Genomic DNA, 22509 nt, shown 5'->3' on the forward strand with positions numbered 1-22509 from the left:
GGCAAGTAGGAGCTATTCCCAGGAGTGATCAGATATGCACAAAGCAAAAGCCATTGCTTTTTTTTAAAAAAAAAAAATATTATTTTTAAATGTGCATTTCATAGAAGGGCTCCTGGCAGCTGATCTGAGAATGCCTTAATTATTCCAGATTAGACATGTGCAAAAATAAAGACAACAGATAAAAGGTAATGTTTAATAAAGTGAAATCAACCCAAACCACGAAGCTGGGGGGCGGGGTAGTCAAGTTAACTGCATCAGGCAAGAAAACAGGAGTGGATAGGCAGAAGTCATAGGCTGAACTTTCTGCAGGTGAGATGCAACATGAGCAGGGGGCAGGGCTGTGCATGCTGGTCACATGCAAAAACATAATTTTGCTGACCATGTCCCTGATGGCTATGCACTCAGTGTTACTGAGAAAGGGGCAGTATGGGCCCTATACATGTCCACAGACCCTCCAAGTGTCCCTATTTTCCAGGGACAGTCCCGGATTTACAGAACCTGTCTCAGTTTCTGATTTGATCCCAGAATGTCCCACTTTTACTTAGGACATCCCTATTTTCATTGGATAAATGTTGCAGGGTGTGGAATTATCCAACCCCAGAGCAATCTGAAGGCAGCCCTGTATAGGGAAGGGTTTCTTTAAAATAATAATAATAATGTTTTATTTTTTATATATGTTGTAAGACACATGATGTGGTTGGGGGAAGCCTGTCAGATGGGTGGAGTATAAATAGTAAAATGATGATGGAATTGGACGCGCCTATTTTCGTCAGAGAAATGTTGGCGGCTGTGTGTCCAGGTCTCCCATGCTTTCAGGAACCCTGGATACAGGGCATGCCGTACATGCAGACGATTCCTTTTTCATGTACACTTATAAGGCCCTTCTCACAAACACCACAAGGGGCCATGGCCAACAGAAGATGACTCAGCATCAGGTGCATGGCACAGCCCGCTTCACTCCCCACACAAATTCACTGAATGCATGAGGTTTGTAGGAACAGCTCAAGAGATGAGGGGATTATCTCTGAAATAAGATTGGGTAGCCTCACCATCAAAGCCAGAGCTGAGCTCTTCTTAATTCCAAAAGCGCCACCATGGCACACATTTAGCATTTGTCGTGGCCACAGGTCAAGACTTCCTCAGATGCCGAGTCCTTCAGCAACTGCAGATCCAAGGAGATCACAGACATTGCACAGACATTGCAGTCTGCTCCGTGTGTCCTGAACCCTGAGTGGCTGGTTCCCAAACACCTGAGGAGATCAAGAGAGCCCTGAAAAGTGATCCCCACAGCCGAAAACCCCATTACCCCAAAGAAACCAACAGTTATAGAAGGAGGCACTGATTCTTTAACTAGTCAGGAGACAACAGTTAGATAACGGGGCCATTGGTCTATGACTACTTAGCCCAGTCTATGACTACTTACCCTCATAGGAGAGCTGGATGAAGCCTTTTCAATGGTGGCATCCGTGCAGTAGAATTCTCTCCCCAGAGAAGCTCACCTGGCACTTCCCTTACGGTCTTTTTAGCAGCAGGGAAAACCTCTTTTCTGTTTCTAGGACCTTTTAATACATTTTAGCTTTAAGCTGTTTTTATTCTCTGGGACTTGTTGTTGTACTTCAGTATTCTTTTGAATTTTAAAATGTTGCAAGTTGTCCCAAGAACCCTGTTATAAATCCTGCAAATTGATAAATAAATAATCTTACAGACGGGACCATTACTCATTCCGGCGAAGCCAGCAATCTGAACAGCTGGCCCATAGTGTGCTATCTGAGTAACACATTTGTTACAAGATGTTAGGCCTTACTTATACAATTAAAATTGAGTAGTCATTATTCCAAAATAATAACCAGTAGATAAATAAACCAGGAATTTCAGGGTCTTACAACACATTCCCTTACTGACTTAATTGGCTCAGCCGTAGGAGACTGTATCTGCATACTAAATTGCATCCACCAGAGATAGCATTTCTGTCGTTGTTTACCCCGTTATTTGCTCACCCAAAACAGTCAAACAACATCTGAGGGCCACAGGTTTCCCCATCCCTGCCTTACCCTGTTACTTATCCCAGGGTGAAACAGAAGCCTCTCATCTTGTAAGGAGGACTTTTTTGATATTTATATTTTTATACAGTATCTTGTTAGGAGGACTTAACTCTCAAAGGATAAATACAGGACTGATTCATACATGCCTCTACATTACTCAATATAACACAGAATTCAGTTGCTTCTGACTGAACATGTGATCATTCGTTCAAGTGGATTTTGGTTTAAGTGATATATAAGATGCATGAGATTCTTCATCTCAAGGTCGTGGGTTCGGGCCCCACGTCGGGCAAGAGATTCCTGCATTGCAGTGAGTTGGAATAGATAAGACTTGTGGTCCCATCCAAGTCTACAATTCTATGATTCTGCAACAGAAGCCGCTGCATATGGATTCTGCATATGAGGCCAGTTTCACACATGCAAGTCATCCTTTAATTGAGTTCTTATTCTAGGATACTCGATCACATTGAAGAGCCCTTTGGGGTGCGGATCACACACCTCATTTCGTGAAAGGAAGCACAGATAAAGACTGTGCAGATATTGGGTTCAGTGTTTGGCACTGAAAGAGATTTCATGAAAGCAAAGTCATTCTGAGGAAACATTCCGCATTTCATTGGTACAGTGGTACCTCGGGTTACATACGCTTCAGCTTACATACGGTTCAGGTTACACACTCCGCTAACCCAGAAATAGTGCTTCAGGTTAAGAACTTTGCTTCAGGATAAGAACAGAAATCGGGCTCTGGCGGCACGGCGGCAGCGGGAGGCCCCATTAGCTAAAGTGGTGCTTCAGGTTAAGAACAGTTTCAGGTTAAGAACGGACCTCCGGAATGAATTAAGTACTTAACCCGAAGTACCACTGTATGTGCCTTTGCACCTCAGTCTTGACAAAAAAAGCATGTAAGAAATGTTTAAACATTTGCACTTATGTAGGAAACTTAGAACGCTGCTGTCAGGGGTGCCTCAGGTCCCAGCTCACAAAGGACCAACGCCAGTGTCTCTTTATATACAGAAGTCTTTATTGAAGTTCATTGTTGGTTTTACATCCGTGGCGCGCATCCCTACGTCTGTAACTCTAGACCGTCGAAGCTCCGTCTGACTCTTCCCCTCCCCTACACCAGTTTAACACCCTAGCTTTGCTCCACCTCTTCCTCTGCTCTTTTCTCCTCTGGGTCCTCCTGCCCCCTGGGGTTCCACCCCTCCTGGACTCTTCGGAGGCGGATTCCTCTGACTCCTCCCCCTGTCTCCGGCGGGCTTTGGGACCTGGCTCCCAATCCGGATTTTCTGCTGACCCACGCGCCTGCACATTTGAACTTGGCGCGCGCGCCCAGCCGGCAACTTTCCTCCTAACGGCTACACTGCTCCCGTCACTGCTTCCTCTTTCGGAGGGGCTGGCTGGAACTGACCTCTGCTCCGCCCCTCCACTCTCCGACGGAGGCGTGGTCAGCTCTGGCTCTCTCTCTCTCCCTGCTAGAGTGGATGCCGGTTCTGATCTGTGGGTTTCTTCCCCCCGCTACACTCTGGCAGGGAAGCTGGCCCTGATCTCCAGCTGCCGCTTGGGAACTCACCGCTGGCCCCCCTTGCCCTGACCCTGGGCGCCTCTTTCTGAGAATCTTCTGATTCGCTGGAGACTCATGGAATCTCTCGGGTCACTGTCATACCCTCCTAAGCTCCCCTCAGATTCCTCCCCTTCGCTCTCCAACTCCTCTTTCCCCTTTGGCCCAGCCCCTGAGCCCCTGACAGCTGCTTTAAGTCTTTTCAGAGCTAGAAATACGTGATACATTTTGGTCCAATTCTGAAGAGTAAATGTTTTACTTATTGTAAAAGTAAATATGAACTGACAGTATAAATGTAATTATTACTCTGTTGGGGGACTTGTTATTTCTCATTCCTTTGACCATTCTATTTTGAAGATACCTTTTAAAGCCTTTGCTTTGCAGGAGTCAAATCAATGGTATATGTTATCAAGAGGAAAGTACGCAGAGAGACAGCACAGTCTTCCGATTCATTTTATCGCACTTGCATTCTAAAATGCCATAATTATGGCTAATTTTGCCTTTCAAGCCCCAGCATGACTCATGCCTAGAGACAATGGATTTTACATTTTGCCAGATAGACCTGACAATTATATTTTAAAACATTTATTTTTACACCTTTAATAAAAGATAACCCTCCAAGTTAATATTCCGTCGCCACTGGGTATTAAAATTGTGTGCTGCTAAAGTGCCACCTACTGTATCAGCAGGAACAATACATGGCATGATAATGTGAGTCTTGCTCATAAGTTTTGGAAGCCAACACACACTCTTAGTTGTGCGTAGGATTAAGAACTGTGCAATTTGCTCCCAGAAGTCTCCCAGCCATAGCCTCAACAAAACAATCATGTGACTTATGGGATTGTCAGCGCAGTCTGCAGGGTCAGGATCAAGCTCTGGGAGCAACTGCACACTTTCTGAGATTTGTGCATGCATTCTGTGCCTTATTTTAAGTACTCTTCTCACTTCTAAAATAATTACAGTGTTACTGAATATTCTAGGTATTAATTGCACTGATTCCTCATAGCTGTGGGACCAGGAGTAAAGCACTGGTAATACAACTTTGATGTATTACCTTTGACTACATTTTCTGAGAAACACAGCTCCAGTTCTGTGACCTGTTATGGGTAACTTTTGCTAGGTTTTCAGGAAACTGGATAGAGGATGTTAAGTCATGTCCTTTATTAATTAGCATTTGTGAAAAGCTGTTTCTGAAGCAAGCCTATGGTCTGCTTAAAAAAAGAAAACATACAGTAGGGGTGTGGCCCTCCAGGTGTTATTGGACTACAACTCCTACAACCTCCAGCTATAGGCCATGCTGACTGAGGATGATGGGAACTGGAGTCCAATGGCCTCTGGAGGGCCCCAGGTTCCCCATCCCTGTCATGGGGCAGGAGACCACACACAGGACAGCAGCATGCTTATGTGGAACAAACCCCATGGTGCTGTTCCTTTCCTTTCTGCCATGGTGCGTCTGCAGCCTATGCACTGTTGTGAAAAATAAAAGGTCTGGATGCACCTGCCCTAACAAACCTCTCAGATTCAAGCCCCAGAGCTCAAAAAGACTGAGTGCAGATACAGAAGGTGGAAAAAACATCCCTTAACAGGCTGTTTCCTTCTGGCATGCAAGCCTCTGACTGTCCTGGCATGCTGCCTTGGCATGGATGCCAAGGGAACATGGGTGGGTGGATGTAAAGAATCTGTAATGCCCTATAAGGAGAAAGACCACACTCCCTGGTGTTCGTTCTGTGGCAGTGTCAGCAATATACTTTGAGTTATTCCAGGAGCAGTCTAAGTCTAAGTTCTTGTTCTTGTCTAGAGTTCATTTAAATTAAAGGTGGTTTGCCACCAGTGATATTTTTGCACCTTCCTTCCAGGACCAAGTTTCAGAAAAGATCTACCACTTTAGCAGGGCAAATTATAACTCAATGATCTCTTGGCAGACTGAAAACATGTTATTATAAGCAAATAAATGAACCAACAGTGACAACATACCAACAGCAAATGGAAGTCAGTGTGCCAAAGACAGTAGGATATTTCTCAGGATACATGATTGAATGCAAGGCAATGTTGTCTCGTGCTATGTAGATGCTTGTTTATACATGATAGGCACCTGCCCTCACATGTGTGCACACTAAGCTGTTCAATTATTGCTACAGCAATGTGATTCAAGACGCAATGATAGAGTTGGTGGGTAGACTAAGTCTAGTAGTATGCAATAGTAAGGAAGCCTGAAGGAACTCCAAGCTTTGAAGAAATACATAAAATTTTGGATTGCTATTGTCGAGCATAGAGTGACTCTTGTGGAATGGAAAGAATAGAAAACCAAGCTGGAAGAAGGGTTGCAATGGAGCAGGGTGAGGAACTTTGGCCCTCCAGATGCTGCAGAACTGCATGAATTCCAGCATGCATGGCTTAATGGCCAGGGGTGGTGGCCGTTGTCATTTAGCATCTGGAAGACCAAAATCCCAACATCTGAAGTGCAGCATCGTGTAGAAGGGCACAGATGTAAGAGTGAACAGGAGTATTCTGCACTGCAACGTTTTGTTGTAGGTCCTATTAGTCACCGTGTAACTTAAAATGTCTTCTGGCCGCGGAAGGGAGCTATTTCACTTAGACTCGTCACAGGCTCCTAAGGACAGCAACAGAAACGCCAGAGAGTTGGGGAGAGTCTTTGAGATTATGTGTCTCCCCCAGCCACTCCCTTGCTTACCAACAAGAAAAAAAGCAAAGGAGGTTCATTCCATCCGATCTATAGAACAAGATACCCCCATCTGCATTTAGGACATCATAATAACCAATGCAGGTATATGCACATTGGGAAAAGGTGGATAATCCTGAGCGGGGAATCAGTGATAAGAGACCTGAGTCTCATTTCGAAAACAAAACCTAGGCGATCGAAGCTCACGTGGCAGCCTCTCCACAGCTGTCCATCTATTTAGGGGGATCCGTCAGTCATTCCAGCTATTCCTTTCCTCCAACTCCGCGTGGCAAACTTATTTCCCGCAAACCATAATTCTTTCCCCGCCCAAAAAACAGGTTCTTCCTTCCTCCACCGTCCATCAAATCCACCCTTTTTTGCACGACCCCGTATCTCGCCCTCCCAGCGCTGTACGGTCCTCCCCCCGCCAGGTGCCGCTCTCCGCAAACCTCTCCTCTTTCCCGCCGCGGGAGTTGCAGAGCCGTCTACCCGCAACGCCTGATCCTGATTTGAATAAGTGGTGACGTGTGCGTCGGCGAGCCGCGCGAGTCCCGCAGCTCCGAGAAGCCGCGAGAGCAGGGAGCGCTTGACGCGGGGGTCAGAGCGTGTGAGAGTTGCGGGCCCGGCGGAGCAGGCAACACCAGAGGCAACCCCATCACCCCGCAAGGACCCCCCCTGGGGTCCTCACCCGAGGCCCATTTGCTGGCAGTGGCGCAGCAGCCCCCCTCCGCTTCGTGTCATTCCGGGGAGCTGAGGGGAAGGAGCGGGACAAGACACCGGACCGAGCCTGCCTTCCGAAATGTCGACCAAGAATTTCCGCGTCAGCGACGGCGACTGGATCTGCCCGGACAAAAAGTGAGCGGAGGAGGAGGCAGCGAAGGGAGAAAGGCCGGGCGGGCGAGGGAGAGGCCTGGGGCGGGACGCGGGTAGCAGTGAGGCCTCGGCCCCCGTGGTGTCGCGGGGGCCGGGGAAGCGAAGGCGCGGGCGGGCGGAGGGAGCGCGCTTTTCTCTCTCTCACACACACGCCGCTTTCCTGGGGAACGGAGAGGTAGGCCGCCGCTGCTGCTGCTGCTGGGCCCGCTTTCCCTCAGCCCCTTTAATGGTCCTTTTGTCCAGCGGCGAGGCGGGGAGAGGGATGGATGGAGAAACGCGCGTCTTCGCTTTGCCCGTTGTTTGTTGCCGTTGCCGCCGGTCGTCCTCATGAGCTGCTTCGTTTCCCCCTGCAGAGTATTCCTGTCTGCGGGTGAAAACCCGGGAGTGGGGAGTTTCCGGCCGTTCATTTGTTTGTTTATTGAGTTTGTATCCCACCTTTCTTCTAACGTTCGGCCTCATTGCAAGGGCCAGAGCTGTAGTGAGTAATAAATAATAATAATAATTAATAATTTATTACAGTATTATTATTTATACCCCAGCCATCTGGCTGGGTTTCCCCAGTCACTCTGGGCGGCTCCCAACAGAATATTAATAATAATTATAAGAATAAAGTGATAAAACATTTAACCCATGAAAATAGGGACAGCCCAATTCCATAACGATCATTTTTGATATTTATACCCCGCACATCTGACTGGGTTGCCCTAGCCACTCTGGATGGCTTTCAACATAAATAAAAACATAATGAAACATTAAAAATTTTTTTTAAAAAGAACACTTCCCTATACAGGATTGCCTTCAGGCACCTCAGGAGTCTGATAACTCCATACGCTTCAACATTTCTTCAATGCTAATAGGGACATCCCTAAGGAAAAGTAGGACATTTTGGGATCAAATCAGAAACTGGAACAGCTTCTCTAAATCAGGGATGTCCCTGGAAAATTGGGACACTTGGAAGGTCTGCAGTGAAAATAGAGACATCCCCTCCAACATTTTTCCACTGAAAATAGAGATGTCCTGTGGAAAAGTGGAACATTCCAGGATCAAGTCAGAAATCCGGGACTGTCCCTGGAAAATAGGAACACTTGGAGGATCTGTGAAAGGGAGATAAACTTTGAAATTTTCTCCACGCAATGTGTAATTCTGTACATCTTTTATCACATGCCCCTTTTTCCTTATTCATCTCCTTCTTTGCACTGCCATTCTGGCAAAGCAAGTTCAGCTGAGTTCAGTGGGGTTTAGGCTCAATGTGCAGGGTTGCTGCCTCTTAGTGGATGCTTTTCTGTTTGGAATGTGCTGCATTGCCTTTTGAAGCAAAACAGCTATGTTTGCTATGAGGGATGCATGGGATGTTCTGTGGATGTTTTTTGACAATTGTTTTAGGAAACCTGGCAGCCTTAAATTGCCATAGCACTAGAAAGTTATGGGGTAACGACAATCATAATGTCTGCAGAAATGAAAGATAAATGTGCCAGTCTCTGTTGGAATAAGTTCAAATTATTACATTTTCGAATCTCATGCTGGAACTAGCTAAAATACCATGTAGTAGTGAGCAAGCTAAGAACTTGAAAAGGCATTGGTGGGAAACTGTATTGTTCAGCTGTTTACACGTTTTTATCACTCATTGTATGTGTTTCAGATAGTATTTTAAAAAGCCAGTGAATTCTAAACACTTAACATATACTGGTATAAAACATATAAAATTGAGTCATTGGCTGTGCTTATGCATTGCTGAGCCATGTTTTGTTTTAAACATAGCTTGTTCAACAAACTACAGATCACCTCACCAGTGAGGAAACAAGCTCCACCTTTTTCTTTTTGCTTGCTTTCAGCTGCTTTTGCTGGGTTCAGGTATAATGCCTAGCATTTGTTAAAACAGCCCTGGTCCATAAGCCAACAACAAATCAGTTCTTTGGTTGTCCTTGAATATTTCCACCACACTTGCCATCTTTTCCTGCCACACCAGTGTAGTGTTTTGAGAACCATTGGACTACTGCAACCAACTACAACTCTTATAATCCTTTAAATTTGGCAGTTTAGGCTGACGCTGATTGCAGCTGGAGTCCAGCAACATCTGAGCATCACAGGTTCCTTATCACTGAGCTAAAACATGCCAGCTGTAAAGCATTTTGAATATATACAAAGCTTCTGAAAGCCCTGTTGCCCAAGTGCCTTATTTAGAAGATGGCCATTATCTTGCCAGAGGTAGTACAAACTCAATTTCAGTAACGGTGTTACTACTGAAATGTTTATGTATAAAGTCACACAGTTGTAATGTTTCTAGTGAGTTATTAACATACTGTGTTGCATACCTTTTGCATGGGAGAAGAATATTCAAAAAGTTAGTGAGGTGCAAGCAACATGAATATCTTAAGACTGACGCTATATTTGTGTTTAGAAATTTAGTTTTAAAATGTAGACTGCAATCCTAAGCATACTAACTGGGAAAAAATCCCATTAAACTCTGTAGAACTTTAAAGTTATTGTTTAGTATCATGTTTAGAAAAAATGGCTCTTCAGTCATGTTTCCTTTTTTTTGAAGGTGTGGAAACGTTAACTTTGCTAGAAGAACCAGCTGCAACAGATGTGGTCGAGGTAATTATAAGTTATGCTTCTTTTGAGAGGGAAATTTATTGCAGAAACTCCAATTTATAATAAATTGTCTGAATCTTGTTAACCTTTCAGAAAAAACCACAGAGGCCAAGATGATGAAAGCTGGGGGAACTGAGATAGGGAAGACACTTGCTGAAAAAAGCCGTGGTCTATTCAGTGCTAATGACTGGCAGTGTAAAACGTATGTTTATCCTAAAGCTCTAGTTCATTTCTAATTTCTATTAAACGTGTGCTTTTTCTCTTTTAATATCTAATTGTCTATTTTTAGCTGTCTGTTTTTCTTCCTTTTCTTTATTATCCGCATGTATTTCCTACTTTTTATGCAAACCAATCCTATGTATGTTTACTCAGAAGTAAGTCCCACTGTGTGCATAGGATTCCAGTGTTATGCTTGTGCTACTGCCATATTTACAACCACATGCATTATAAAAATATTAAAACATTAAAAATTCAACTATAAATTCTTTAGTTGGCAGCACTAAATATTTTAATTTCCTCTTCATTCTTAAGCACTCTTTTTGCAATTCATATTGGAAAATAAAATGGACCTAAAGGTTTTAATATAGCCTGAGATAAAAGTGCAACCATGTGATGCCTATTGAAAGTCAACTTTCTGAATTTATAAGCATTTATTTGTATTAGTAATTTAGTCTGAATTAAGTGGCATCAGTTGATTGGCATCTGTTTCTCTTCTCCTTTCCCTTATTTCACTGACATCATATGGGAACTGCATAATTGCACTACAATTTGTATGTGGTAGAAGAGTATTTCCCCAAACTTCATTTTGCTGACCCGCAAAAAGAAATCAGTTTGGTTGCCTGCTGACTCGAAATACAGGGTTTTGCTTGCTTTTTCTTAATTGTACTTTGTTCAGATGTCATCCAAGTAGGAGAATAGGTTTGTTGGGTATGTTGTTGGAACTGTTTTCACTACACAAAATAAGTCTTCACCAATGTATCTGCTGTAAAAGGAGATCATTGTTGTCAGTTCTGTATTTTGCTTGAAAGTTGTTTAAATATCAGTGATATTCACTATTGTATACTTAAAGTATCTTGGAATTAATAAAATGACTCCTGTAGGTCTTAAAAATGGGTTTTAAAATTTGAGGTATTGACTAGTTTAATTTCTTAATTTTTGAACCAATGTAGTTCCTGTATTTAAACTGTCAATCATATGTTTTTCTTCCCAAAGATGTGGCAACGTTAATTGGGCCAGGAGATCAGAATGCAATATGTGCAACACACCAAAATATGCCAAACTTGAGGAAAGGACAGGTATTTGTTTCAAATTATCTAAAATAATGTTTTTAGAGATACAGCACATGCAACCATATTCCCTCCTCTTGTGAGCAGCTTTTGTGATAAAGCAATGTTGAACTTTGGGAACTGTTGGCTTGGAACCAAAAGCATTCCACACATTGCTTGATTTTGCTTTTGCTTTAGCAATTTTCTCTGGGGTTGTGGCAATTTAAAGTTAAGTTTCTGAGAGATTTGGTTGTGTCCTGGAAAGAAAATGAAAATTGCTGAAAGGGCACCAAAACATCTCTGTAGACCATACAGGTGAAATAAGAGATCCCAGAACTTCTTCAAGAGTTACTGAGATTTCCAGACATCTTACTTCACATGTTTAGAGAACGTAGGTGAAGAGACTTGGCCTTGTTCTCAGCCCCCTTGTGTTGCTAATAACTAGACCCTTGAGATCTTTGTGTTAAGCTGGTTTTGGTTCTGTATGCTACATTATAGCACTTGTCAATAAGTTAGCTTAATGTGCGCACACACAACAAAAGGCCTTTGTCCCTCTGCCATACATAGCAAATACCACCGCAACATTGATCTGCGTGTTTTGTCAATCCCCTCTTCCCAGCTCCATCAATGCTTAGCACATGCCCTTCCTCTGCCACCTCTCAGCACTAAAGAGTGCTCAGTATGAGAGTTACCGCTCCTCTCTACCATTGTATCCTTGCCTCTTGCAGACCATGTGGAGTAGGAAGGTGCAAGCACTCTGCAGAACATAAGTGCTTGAGCTTTGAATACTGCCTCAAATTGAGAGGTGCGAGAGAGGAGGAAGCTTCTTCCTAACTTCAAAGGAAATGGGTGGCTGAAATGACTGCCACAGAGATGGACAAAGCAGCTGTGGAAGGGGGTCTCCAAGTTCCAAGTGCAGGAAGAAAGCAGATGTCTTCATGGTCCTGTGCTTCATGGAAAAATCCTCTCTCCCTACCTAGTCAGTTTTGCTCAAGCATTTCTCAGTTCTTGGGAGTGCTCAGCATGTGGGAAGCAACCATCACTATCTACTGAGTAGAGCACGTGCATACGCAACTCTCTGATCCAGTTGACTTTGGCTAGAAGTGACATGTACTTCCTGGTAGAGGCAGCAGCAGCAATTACACTGAGCACAACTTAACACTGAGTGGTATTAGACAAGCTTGGAAAAATTGGCACTGAGACTAAGTGACCTCTCTACTCTCTGCTGTAGAAAGAAACAATGTATAAAGAAAAAAATAGTCTTCTGTGTTCTTATCTGTGTCCTTATGTTTGCTTTTTGACATTTCTGAAACTTCTTTTTGCAGGATACGGTGGGGGCTTTAATGAAAGAGAGAATGTTGAATACATAGAACGTGAAGAGTCAGATGGGGAATATGATGAGGTAGGCAGTATGTACCTGGTGAATGTGTATGTAATTGTCAAGACTGAGTACAGGCAACCGAGGAGCGCATAAAGCCAAAACTGTGCATAGTCAATGGCAGGTGGGATTGCCAAAGTCTTTTTTCCCAGGCACTTGTCCCCTTTATAATTTTTCTCTTAAAAATTGCCACGCGCATAAAGCCGAATGAGTTCAACTTAAATGTGCATAAGTTGTAAGTTGCGTATATAGCGGTAAGCTTCGTCCAAGTACTTAAAAGTAGTTCTGTAGATGTGGGTTGTGCAGGCAACCCCTGATTTGCCTGGGGGTTGCGTTCCTGGCCCCTGCATGTACTGGGGTGCGTGTAAGCCCTCTCCACCCCCTTTTCTGGCTGCTTCTGGGTTGCTGCAATGTGCTTATGTATGATCCTGCATGCATTGAGCAACAGTACACTCTCTTATGAATACAATGTGACCTCTTGCAGTTTGGTCGCAAAAAGAAAAAATACAGAGGGAAGCCTGTTGGTCCTGCATCTATCCTAAAGGAAGTTGAAGATAAGGAATCTGAAGGAGAAGGAGAAGAAGAGGAGGATGAGGATGGAGATCTGTCGAAGTATAAGTTGGATGAGGTAAAACCATTCTTCTGTCTTGTTTCCTTTTTGGCTAAATTCACACAGCTAAACCTTGATTTGACTGCTGTTCAGAACTCATAGACGGCTAATGTGAGTGAACTAGCAATTTGGGAATTCATCCATTCTCTTGGTGCCTTCTCCCTGTGTTCACTGGCAAACAACAAACAAAGCATGGTTTTCCTTGCCCCTCCATAAAAAAAGAAGAAAATACTGAATCCAGTTTTGGAGTTGGCTATATTCCAAGACAGCCATAAAAATAAATATATTGGGGAGGTGTTAGGTATGACAGCATGTGCAAATTTTAAAAGTACTGCCTTTATTGAGAAGGTTCCTTTTCGGTATAGTTGCAATGAACTCATTGGGATCAACAGTACCCCACAAGGTAAAGTATATAAATGTATGAGAACAGTGTGTGGGGTCTACCTGACCCTACAGTTTTTTAAACATTAAAAAACAAGATATTGTGCCATTAACATGTATGCAACCATAATGGTTACAGAAGTCAGCAAAGCAATAACCATTAGTTGTAAGTTAGCTGTAACAATAACACATAGATTGCACTCATATACCTGTTATTCAAGTCCCCTATGGCAACCGCCACATTTCACAACTGCAGGAGTATGAAAGAAATGGTTACATGAAAGTTTGAGTACCTTTGAGATGATACCTGCACTTGTTCTTGGTGTGAGCAGTGGCAAGCCCTGCCAGTTCTTAGACTGCCTTTCTCAACATCTCAGGTAAGTTGGCTATAATTTAGAAGCAGGTTCCTACAGGAGGCGGCAGTTCTTCACATAACCAGGTAATAACCTGTATGCCAAATTGGCATAGGATAATGTATGCTACAGGAAAAGGAAGCAGTGCCAGATGTGACCCCCTCGTATTGAATTAGTAAAGACAGCATATTAGGGTTATGCATGTGTCACATATGCACAAATGTGTGTGGACGCATGCACAGTAGCCAGCTGAAATACCCAGTTTTGACAACAGGCAAATACAGATGAATATATGAGAAATGCTTGTTCTTATAAAATTAATTTTTCCCTCAAGAGAAATTTATTGCAACTTGACCATGTATGTTTCATTTTTTTTAACGACATTTTTCATCCTCAAATGAACTAGGAGCAACACACATTCAGTTATTTCACTTCATTTTCACACCTCTGTGACCTAAGTTAGGTTTCAGAGGCCAACTGGTCTTCGAGTTGCCATATTTCCAAAAGTGAAAATCTAGACGAGAGTTGTTTAGCCTTTTTTTGTTATAGCATACGTGAATCTGTTTACACATTGCCGTCCTCTCTACCCAAGTGCAGCCCCCTGTTCTTCTGCTGCCGTTGTGGAGTGGCTGCACGTGGCAGGTGGAAGGCTGAAGGTGACATTGTGTGCGCTCTCCTCCCAGCACCACGGGTAGACCGTGAAGTCACTGAAGCCCAGGCTGGTGAGGATGGGCGGCGGCAGCGGGGCGGGGCCGTCGCTGCCTCCATGGGGTGGCTTGACAGGGGTGGTCTTGATGTCTCCCGGGTACAGGACAACGGGCATAGAAGGGCCCGACTTCTCGGGTATCCTGCACCACGACTTGCGCTTCTGCACAGTGCAATCCGCCGCCTTGCTGCCGTCGCTCTCATTGCCCGGAGGAGACACCTCAGGTGTGCGTGGCAGGGAAGTAGGCAGAACTCTGCAGCTGCAGTTTCTTTCCACACACGGCTTGTCACCCAAAAGTGGTCGCAACCCTGACCGCTGAACATTATTGACATTTTCCAAGTATGATTCCCGGACGTGTCAAGGTTTTCCCGGACATATGGCAGCCGTAGCTGGTCTGCTTCATGATCAAGTAAGGATTCCACCCAGGTTTCCCTGGACTCAGGCTGAAGTTTATTTTATTTATTTTATAAATAAATGAAAGTATGTAGCAAGTTGTTTAACTGCACCGTATTACATTGTTTTGAGGCAGGACAAAGATACAGATACCATATAAATGAAATAGTTTTCCGAATGCTTTGTTTCTAACAAAAATAACTTGTTGGGGTTTTTTTCAGGATGAAGATGAAGAAGATGCAGATCTCTCAAAATATAATCTTGATGCTAGTGAGGAAGAAGATTCCACCAAGAAGAAATCTACAACTAGGCGCAGCCGTTCCAAGTCTCGATCTTCTCATTCACGATCTTCATCTCGCTCATCCTCCCACTCAAGCTCAAGGTCTAGGTCCAGGTAAACGGGTACAGGTCAAGGGTAACGCCAGACAAAATGTCAGTATCTAACTTTCTTTATTTACATCTCTTTTGTGATTGATTTTTTTACTTTTTATTTTTCACGGTTTGAGTTAAGCTAATAAATCTTAGATAGCTAGCCTGCACAGGTAGTCTGTGCTTAAACTGAGAAAATTGCAGGTGCTCACTATAAATATCAGGGTACATGTTAGTGTAATAGTGTAAGTGAACATTTTCTTACTGACTCAAGTAAACTGTAGCTTATAATTTTAATTTTATATCTCTAAAAAAACAGGGTTTCTCTGTCACTCTTGCTGGTTAGGTTTGTGATGGCACCGAATATTTGATACCAGTTTTTTGCTTCATCATAAGTACTCTTATATGCTACATTTCCATGCTGTATCAGTTGCAGGAAATGCTCTATGAACCCTGGCAAATACAACCATTCTTTGGTGACTTACAGCCTGGATAATCCAGTTAACAATGGTTATTTCCCCCCAGCATTCTGTATTCTCTGTGTTGGAGATCACCTTATGTAGCCACCGTCCTGTATATAGAATGATACTATTGAGAGACGAAAATTCTACATAATTATTGCAGAACATCGAAGAAATAAAAATATTTAATTTGTCAGTTTGCTGGTTGAAACTTTGGAGAAATGTAGTTTGGTACATAATTTTTGAAGTTATTGACACTCGTATGCCTTTTGGGTGCTAGTTAAACCACAAATGCAATTTTAATGTCAAATGTGTTTCCTAGTGGTTATGTTCTTTGAGAATAAACTCCTGGCAGGCAATAAAAATGTTTCCCAAGTGGAATTGAAATTTTGAGACAAACTTCTTCATTAATACGGAACAGTGCTACGTGAACACTTCTTAATTTGGGAATTGTGGAATCCACTGTGCCTCCATGTTTGGCTTATACATACATGCCAGGCGTCTTGAACTGCCCCTTCCTGAAAACAGTTGTTTGAAAAATAATTGTAGAATGTTCACTGGTCTATTAGAATAAATCTTTAACTCTTGCTTTCAGAGCATCCTAGCGTTTATTTTTTGACACAAATATAACATTGTAAGTTGGCTTCTTTACATTATTTACAATATCTGGTTTTCAATTTTGAGCCAAATATTTCTTACTAACTTTTAATGTTTAAAAGTAAAATTTTAGAATTTTTTGTATATGCAGCTTATAAACTGAGGTTAATAACTGATGATATTCTTAACATTTTAAGGTAACTTAATATTTTATCTTTTATTGATCAGGATCCAAAGAACCCTGAAAGCCCGTGAGGGCTTTAGGCTTGTATTTCTTTAATGACACTCCCTTTTTACTAAGTGGCAAACTGCTTTTAAAACTGTAGAATGTTTAAAAACCAGCTTGTGACATTGTATGGAAGTTAGGTATTCAAAGCAAAAATCTGTTCAACTAGCTTAGCACATTCTGCTTCTGTTAGCTCAAAGCAGCTTTTTGGATCCTGACCAACCACTTATTAAATGCTGTGAAGGAAATAAAAATTACTTTCACTTCCAATACAAATTACACGGAAGAGTAGATTTCCATTTGATTCTTATATTTTTATTCACAAAAAAATTAAAATCCTTCATGTTGTTTCAGGTCAAGAAGCTCTTCCAGCTCAAGGTCAAGATCTCATTCCACTTCCAGAGAACGTTCTAGATCTCGTGGGTCGAAATCAAGGTGAATGAGGTAGCAACCTCTCTGCTTGTCAGAGAGAGAGAGAGAGGCGAAAAGATCACCAGAAATTACTGTTTTATTTTGAATATTTTGTTCTCGCATATAATTTTTGTTCAATGCAATAACAATAGTAATGAACTTGTTGTAAAAATTGTTGTATCATAAATATACTTCACTGATGTAAAAGGCTTTAAAAACGTACCAGTCCTCTTTTCTGATAAATCTCAATCAACAGAGCCCAATTTCTCTCTTTCAAGAGAGAGGGGTCTCTGTAGTTATGGACCTCACAAAACTTGCCCAAAGCAGAGTGGGAAATCCAGTTGGGAATATTGAATATGTGCACTGGTCTCCCTCAGACTGCCCTGATATTTTGTGTCCATAAGCACTAGGGGGAAAGATAAAGGGTTGTACCCTATGACACAGGAAAAGCATTGGCTTATGCTATACAGAATGTAGTAGCCAAATTGTTCACAGGAGCAAATGTTAATCCTTTACTGTGAGAGCTGCACCGGTTGGCTATTTACTACCAGACAGGTTTAAGGTTTTTATGTTCATTCACAACTTGAGTTTAAAGTACTTTGAAGACCACTTAATTCCTTCTGCTCCACCTTGATCACTGAAATAGTCTGATGGGGCACTTTTGGTGGTTCCCCACGCCCCTGAGGTTCAATTGACCTTTACCAGGAACTGAACCTTGAATGTGATAGCCTGTGTATCCTGTGGAGTTCCCGCCATATAAAAGTCCATCAGGAGTAATCCCTGCTTTCTTTCAGACCCTTGTAACAGCCTTCTACCAATCCTTTCTTACTGATACTTTTACTGTTGAGTACTGTGCTTTATGTTGTATACTACCTTGTTATATTTTCTGTGAAGCTACAGTTTATAAAGTAAATGAAATACAATGTGTGAGAGCCAATGCAGTGTGCAGTCGCATGTGCCTATGCAATGCGACTTCTGTATGTATATAAGATTATTGTGGCCGTACAGTCTTCCTAATGACTATACTTGTTTTCAAAGGTCTGTGAAATGCATACAGTTATGTAAAATGTCTAAACTAATGCCTCAGCCTCTTTCTTAATGTAGGGAATGTGAAAATGTTCATTTCTCACTTTAGACTTAAATTGTTTGCTGTTGCTGAGAAGCAACAATTGCATAAAGCTGAATAATTGCTTCTGCATTGGTCTTGATCATTATATGATCAGTTCTGGTCAGTCTGTGAGTAATTTGCCCACAATCCCATATTGAGAAGCTCTTAAGGCAGAATTCTTATTGGCACAGCAGTAAGTATTTATGTCCTAATATAATTTCATTTTACATTTGCAGCGTGTGTTCTAGATTGGATATATATGTAGTAGATTGTTGCAACCTCGTTATTTATGCTAGGATTAAGTCTGATTTATTTCTTAATAAAGATCCAGCTCCAGATCCGTCAGGGGTTCTTCAACCCCAAGAAAAAGATCTTACTCAAGCTCTCGCTCATCATCTTCCCCTGAGAGAAGCAGAAAGAGAAGCCGATCTAGATCTTCATCTGGTGATCGCAAAAAAAGGCGAACGAAATCACTGTCACCTGAAAGGTTTGGGTTTCTGTAGAATAAGAATGGTTCTTTAAATGTTAACTGTGGAAGGGCTAGAAAAGGAACAGTATGTTTAAGCATTGTGTGTTTGAAGATAGCTGTTTTCATTTTTGTAGATTCCATTTATCCCAGCTAATGCCATTTCTTTTAAAAGATGGTCAAACTTTTTAGTTAAATTTTTTCATATATCTACTTCTCACAAATAGATCAGAAAAAATGTTTTTAAAGTCCTAAAGCACTCTTAGTTTTTTTTTCTAGATTACAAATAAAGGTATTATTACCTAAAAGTTCTATATTGATGCAAACTGTGGAATGCGGTTATGATACAGAGATGAAGTCCAAATAATTGCATTCCCAGTTCATATATTCCCCGTTTTCTTTCTCCCTCCCAATTCCCCCTCCCCAATGAAAATCACTGCAATTCAAACTTACTTGTTTGCATGCTTTCTTCCATCTTTTATCTTGCAGACATCGAAGGTCATCATCTGGATCTTCTCATTCTGGATCCCGTACAAGTTCTAAAAAGAAATAATATATTAAAACTCAAACACACACGAAAATAGTCCACTGCATGAGACATTTTTAAGAAGTTGGTGTCTTACTTGGTCAGAAGTGCTAAATCCTGCTAGTAGAGGTGCATGTTTAATGGAAAACTGCAGCTATTTTAATTCATGAAACAAAATGTAATGAAATGTTTTAAGCCATAAATTGCCTCCAGAAAGGTGAGTAGCATGACTTTTTTTTTTCTAAGTGCCTGCCCCTTCTTGATTTGACTGGTTTGTTACTTCCCAGTTCTAAGATTCTAATTTTGTTGAAGAACTTTCTATGTTATGCTGCCATCCTGATTTGTCATATAGCCTTCATGTTTGCTAGTCACAAAACTACCAAGGGGACAGTTCATTTGATGTTAATATGCACTCTGATTTCTAAACTGGTCCAGGCCACTCCTTCCCCACCACCAGCCATTCCTGCAAGGATCACAAAAGCTACTGTAGTATATCTTCAGATGCAAAGCAAGAGATACTTCAGAGAGAGAACTGCCTTCCATAAGGAAGTGTTGTGCTTTCTAAGTGAAAGTAACTCAAACTAGAAAACAATTATTCTTTCAGTAGACGGGATCAAAGTAGACATGTAAGCTACCGTGTGTTGCTTCTTGGATAGTCAGCCAGAAACAAAACTTGGTTACAGTTTTGTCCTGATGCTGCATCTGTGAGTACTTTCTGGTGGCATGTAACTTCCTAAGTTTTTGGCAGCCACATCCTGGCTAATCAATAGCTCTGTTTTTTGCTGCAGCACAAAATATATGCACAGCATCTAAAGGAATGTGTAATTTTCCTTCCTACTGGAGCTTTTCAGGCATCTCTCTCTGTGTCCCTTCCCCAAAAAGCTGTTCCTGAAGTACTCTCTTGAGTCATTCAATTTTAGTACCAGAACTGGACGCTGGTGTGCCATCTCCCCCACCACCCTCAGTCACATGCATGGAATCTTTGGTTCATGCTAGAAATTGAGCCGCTAGTGTATATTAAGATACAATTAAGTACAGGCAATGGCCTTTTTGCGCACAAAGTACAAACGTGTAGGTGTACATTGCTGCAACCAGGAAGTGGCCAGGAAAGGGTGTGGGGCAGGGCCGTAACGGGCTTACACACACTCCGCTGATGCAAGCAGGGGTCAGGAACTCAGTCCCCATGCAAAACAGTTGTGCCCTGTACTAAGATCCAAAGCGCTCAGATTTTGTGAAATGTTTTCCAAATGTGTAGAAATGTAATAACAAAATCAGTTTCTTCTAAGTCAGTAAAATTCAATTTACACTAGAAAACTATATATTTATAACTCTCCCAGAAAACACTGTGACTCTTCTAAAGTATAAATGCTTACTTAAACAAATCACAAATCATTGCATATCTTTTTGGATGACTGTAAATTTATGGCTTAAAATGCTTCATTAAATTTGTTTTACTAGCAAATATTTGTTAAATACTGACCATTCTTAAGCTCCGTTTGCTTGGGAGAAATGTGTCTTCAGTGAGATCCCAAGGTAAGTATGTTAAGGAAGCTTAGTGGTTCTAGGAAAGAAGCTGTATATCTTACTTGTATATTGGATCATCTGCATTTTAAAGCAAACTGCACAACAACAAATGGAGCAGAACTTGTCTTTATTTTATTTTTATTTTATGAACATCTTAATTTTTTTGGACTGATCAAAGACAAAGTAAAATGGTTTTGCTGTAGAAATATTTTGGATAAATTTTGCAGGAAAAAAATGCCCTGTAATCCTGTGTTGCTTTCTCTTAGGTATCTTTTCTTTTTCTTTTCTCTCTTCCTTTTTGCTAAGCATAGCTTAGGTTGCACAAGAACAAATAGTCTTTGTAACTGTGCCTCTGACTTCTTGAAAGTCTGTCTAAAAGTGTGAAAATCAGATTTGCTAGATGCTACATGTTAATTTAGTTATTCTTGTGCTTTGTATTCTGAAGTATTGTACCTAACAAGTTCTTAAACTCAGCAAATTATAGGTTAGAGATAACTGGGAAAATTATGGGTTTCATTTGGCTTGGATTAAAATGTACTGGTTTGTTCTATGACGATATAATTCTGTAGACATATGTAAATAAAGCATGTCAATCAAAGATGAAGTGTGCATATACTTGAGTTTTAAGTAACACCTGTCTGAATAATTTCAAAAACATTGAATATTCTGCAAGTTAGTTCCATTTTGCATTCATATAGGTCTATTCTGAGTATTAATTTAGTTGGTTAAGATCAGAGAGATGTGTTATTTGCACTCCTTGGCTTGGCTCCTGTGCCTCTACAGTGGATTAACTAGCTAACTTTCAGCTTATCTACAGAAAGCAAAGCTCATCTTCCAAAACTGAAAGAGGTCTGTAAGAGATTGCATCATAGTAACCACCAGCAATAGCAGAGTTAACCTATGCTGCATGGTGTTAGCATTTAAAAATGCTTGCCTTCTATTCTCAAGACTTAAAAAAAAATTACTTAGTGGTTTTTGGAAAGTGTAGTTTCTTACAAGCTGCAATATCACTATAATTCCCCCCTGTGCTATAAGCAAATTCCCAGCATGCCCTTCTCAAGCACTTACTGTTCAGTTGGTTAATAGAACTGAAAATAAAAGAACATAAACAACTATCCTATTGTAGAAAAGGTTGGGTGCTAAAATAATTAATGAGCAATTGAACAAGTCACCTTAGCCAGAGACCATGGCAGTTAAATGCCACACAAGATACAAGAAATACGTACAGAATATTAAGTAAACCTAGTATTAAAAAATCTGATCTAGAACAAATTAATGCGGCATTGAAATCAATAGCCAGCTTCCATAACTTCACTGTTCTTATTTGGGGAGCCTTCTGGCCCAAAGGGCAGCTGATTGTTGCTAGGTACAGGTTGTAAGGCTGTAAAAATTAAAACTACACACATGCTCGCTTGCTCACTCACACATAATTTTTTTCTTTGTTTTGCTATATAGCACAAAAGGGCAGTCATCCATAAACCAGAAGGCTTTATTCAAAGGTCTTTTCTTTGAATAAGCAGTATATGCATTTTGTTATTAAGATATTGGGATAAGATTTCTGAGGAGTAGGGAAGGGGAAATGTTTCACACAGCAAAGGGAGGATGTTCAATCCCATAGTATATATTCCCTTAAAGCTTTATCCCTAATGCTGAGATACTTATTAGACTGCAGCCAGCTTGATCAGGCCAGTTCATTCTCTCACACACCCCATCCTCATAACATAAACATTCTATGAAATTGTACACTTCGGGGGGTGGGATCTAATACAGTCTATTATCGTGTGGGTGAGAGACTAGTTTATGTCCAGACCTGTTGTGGATGTAGGGCGTGTAAATAGATAGTGTGATGTGTGTCGGTGTGCATGAGAGTGGCTAGATGTGTGTGTTTGTATGTAAGAGCAGCTTTCACATTTCCCTGGGTGCGGGGGGATGTTCTAAAGAACCCATGATGTATAATCTGAAAAGGGCACAAGTCCAGTGGTACCTCAGGTTA

General features: G+C 41.6%; 1 protein-coding gene and 2 long non-coding RNA genes across 3 annotated transcripts; 1 reads left to right on the forward strand and 2 right to left on the reverse strand.

The window, feature by feature from the left end:
* Window positions 1-1189: 1189 nt before the first annotated feature.
* Window positions 1190-6724, reverse strand: LOC114598856 (uncharacterized). Its single transcript, XR_003707173.2, has 3 exons — window positions 6485-6724; window positions 1424-1675; window positions 1190-1250 (listed from the first exon to the last, which is right to left on the reverse strand). It is a non-coding gene; the product is annotated as an uncharacterized LOC114598856 (long non-coding RNA).
* A 212-nt stretch (window positions 6725-6936) lies between these two features.
* On the forward strand, window positions 6937-21114 carry ZRANB2 (zinc finger RANBP2-type containing 2). Its single transcript, XM_028733092.2, has 10 exons — window positions 6937-7132; window positions 9693-9745; window positions 9836-9944; window positions 10955-11037; window positions 12333-12409; window positions 12870-13013; window positions 15050-15222; window positions 16836-16916; window positions 18326-18487; window positions 18956-21114. Exons 1-10 carry the CDS (start codon window positions 7077-7079, stop codon window positions 19017-19019), a joined length of 1002 nt encoding a protein of 333 aa, XP_028588925.1. The 5' UTR covers window positions 6937-7076; the 3' UTR covers window positions 19020-21114.
* Window positions 14863-19007, reverse strand: LOC144327780 (uncharacterized). The gene is made up of 2 exons (XR_013392889.1): window positions 18920-19007; window positions 14863-16937 (listed from the first exon to the last, which is right to left on the reverse strand). It is a non-coding gene; the product is annotated as an uncharacterized LOC144327780 (long non-coding RNA).
* Window positions 21115-22509: the final 1395 nt, after the last annotated feature.

The sequence above is a fragment of the Podarcis muralis genome, chromosome 5 (genome assembly GCF_964188315.1).
Source record: "Podarcis muralis chromosome 5, rPodMur119.hap1.1, whole genome shotgun sequence".
NCBI lineage: Eukaryota > Metazoa > Chordata > Lepidosauria > Squamata > Lacertidae > Podarcis > Podarcis muralis.

Excerpts from the sequence above, each read along its gene's own strand:
- ZRANB2 (XM_028733092.2), top strand. The coding sequence starts at position 7,077 with ATGTCGACCAAGAATTTCCGCGTCAGCGACGGCGACTGGATCTGCCCG. Across the intron at positions 7,133-9,692 it reads TGGATCTGCCCGGACAAAAA|GTGTGGAAACGTTAACTTTG; the intron begins GTGAGCGGAGGA and ends TTTTTTTTGAAG. Across the intron at positions 15,223-16,835 it reads AGCTCAAGGTCTAGGTCCAG|GTCAAGAAGCTCTTCCAGCT; the intron begins GTAAACGGGTAC and ends ATGTTGTTTCAG.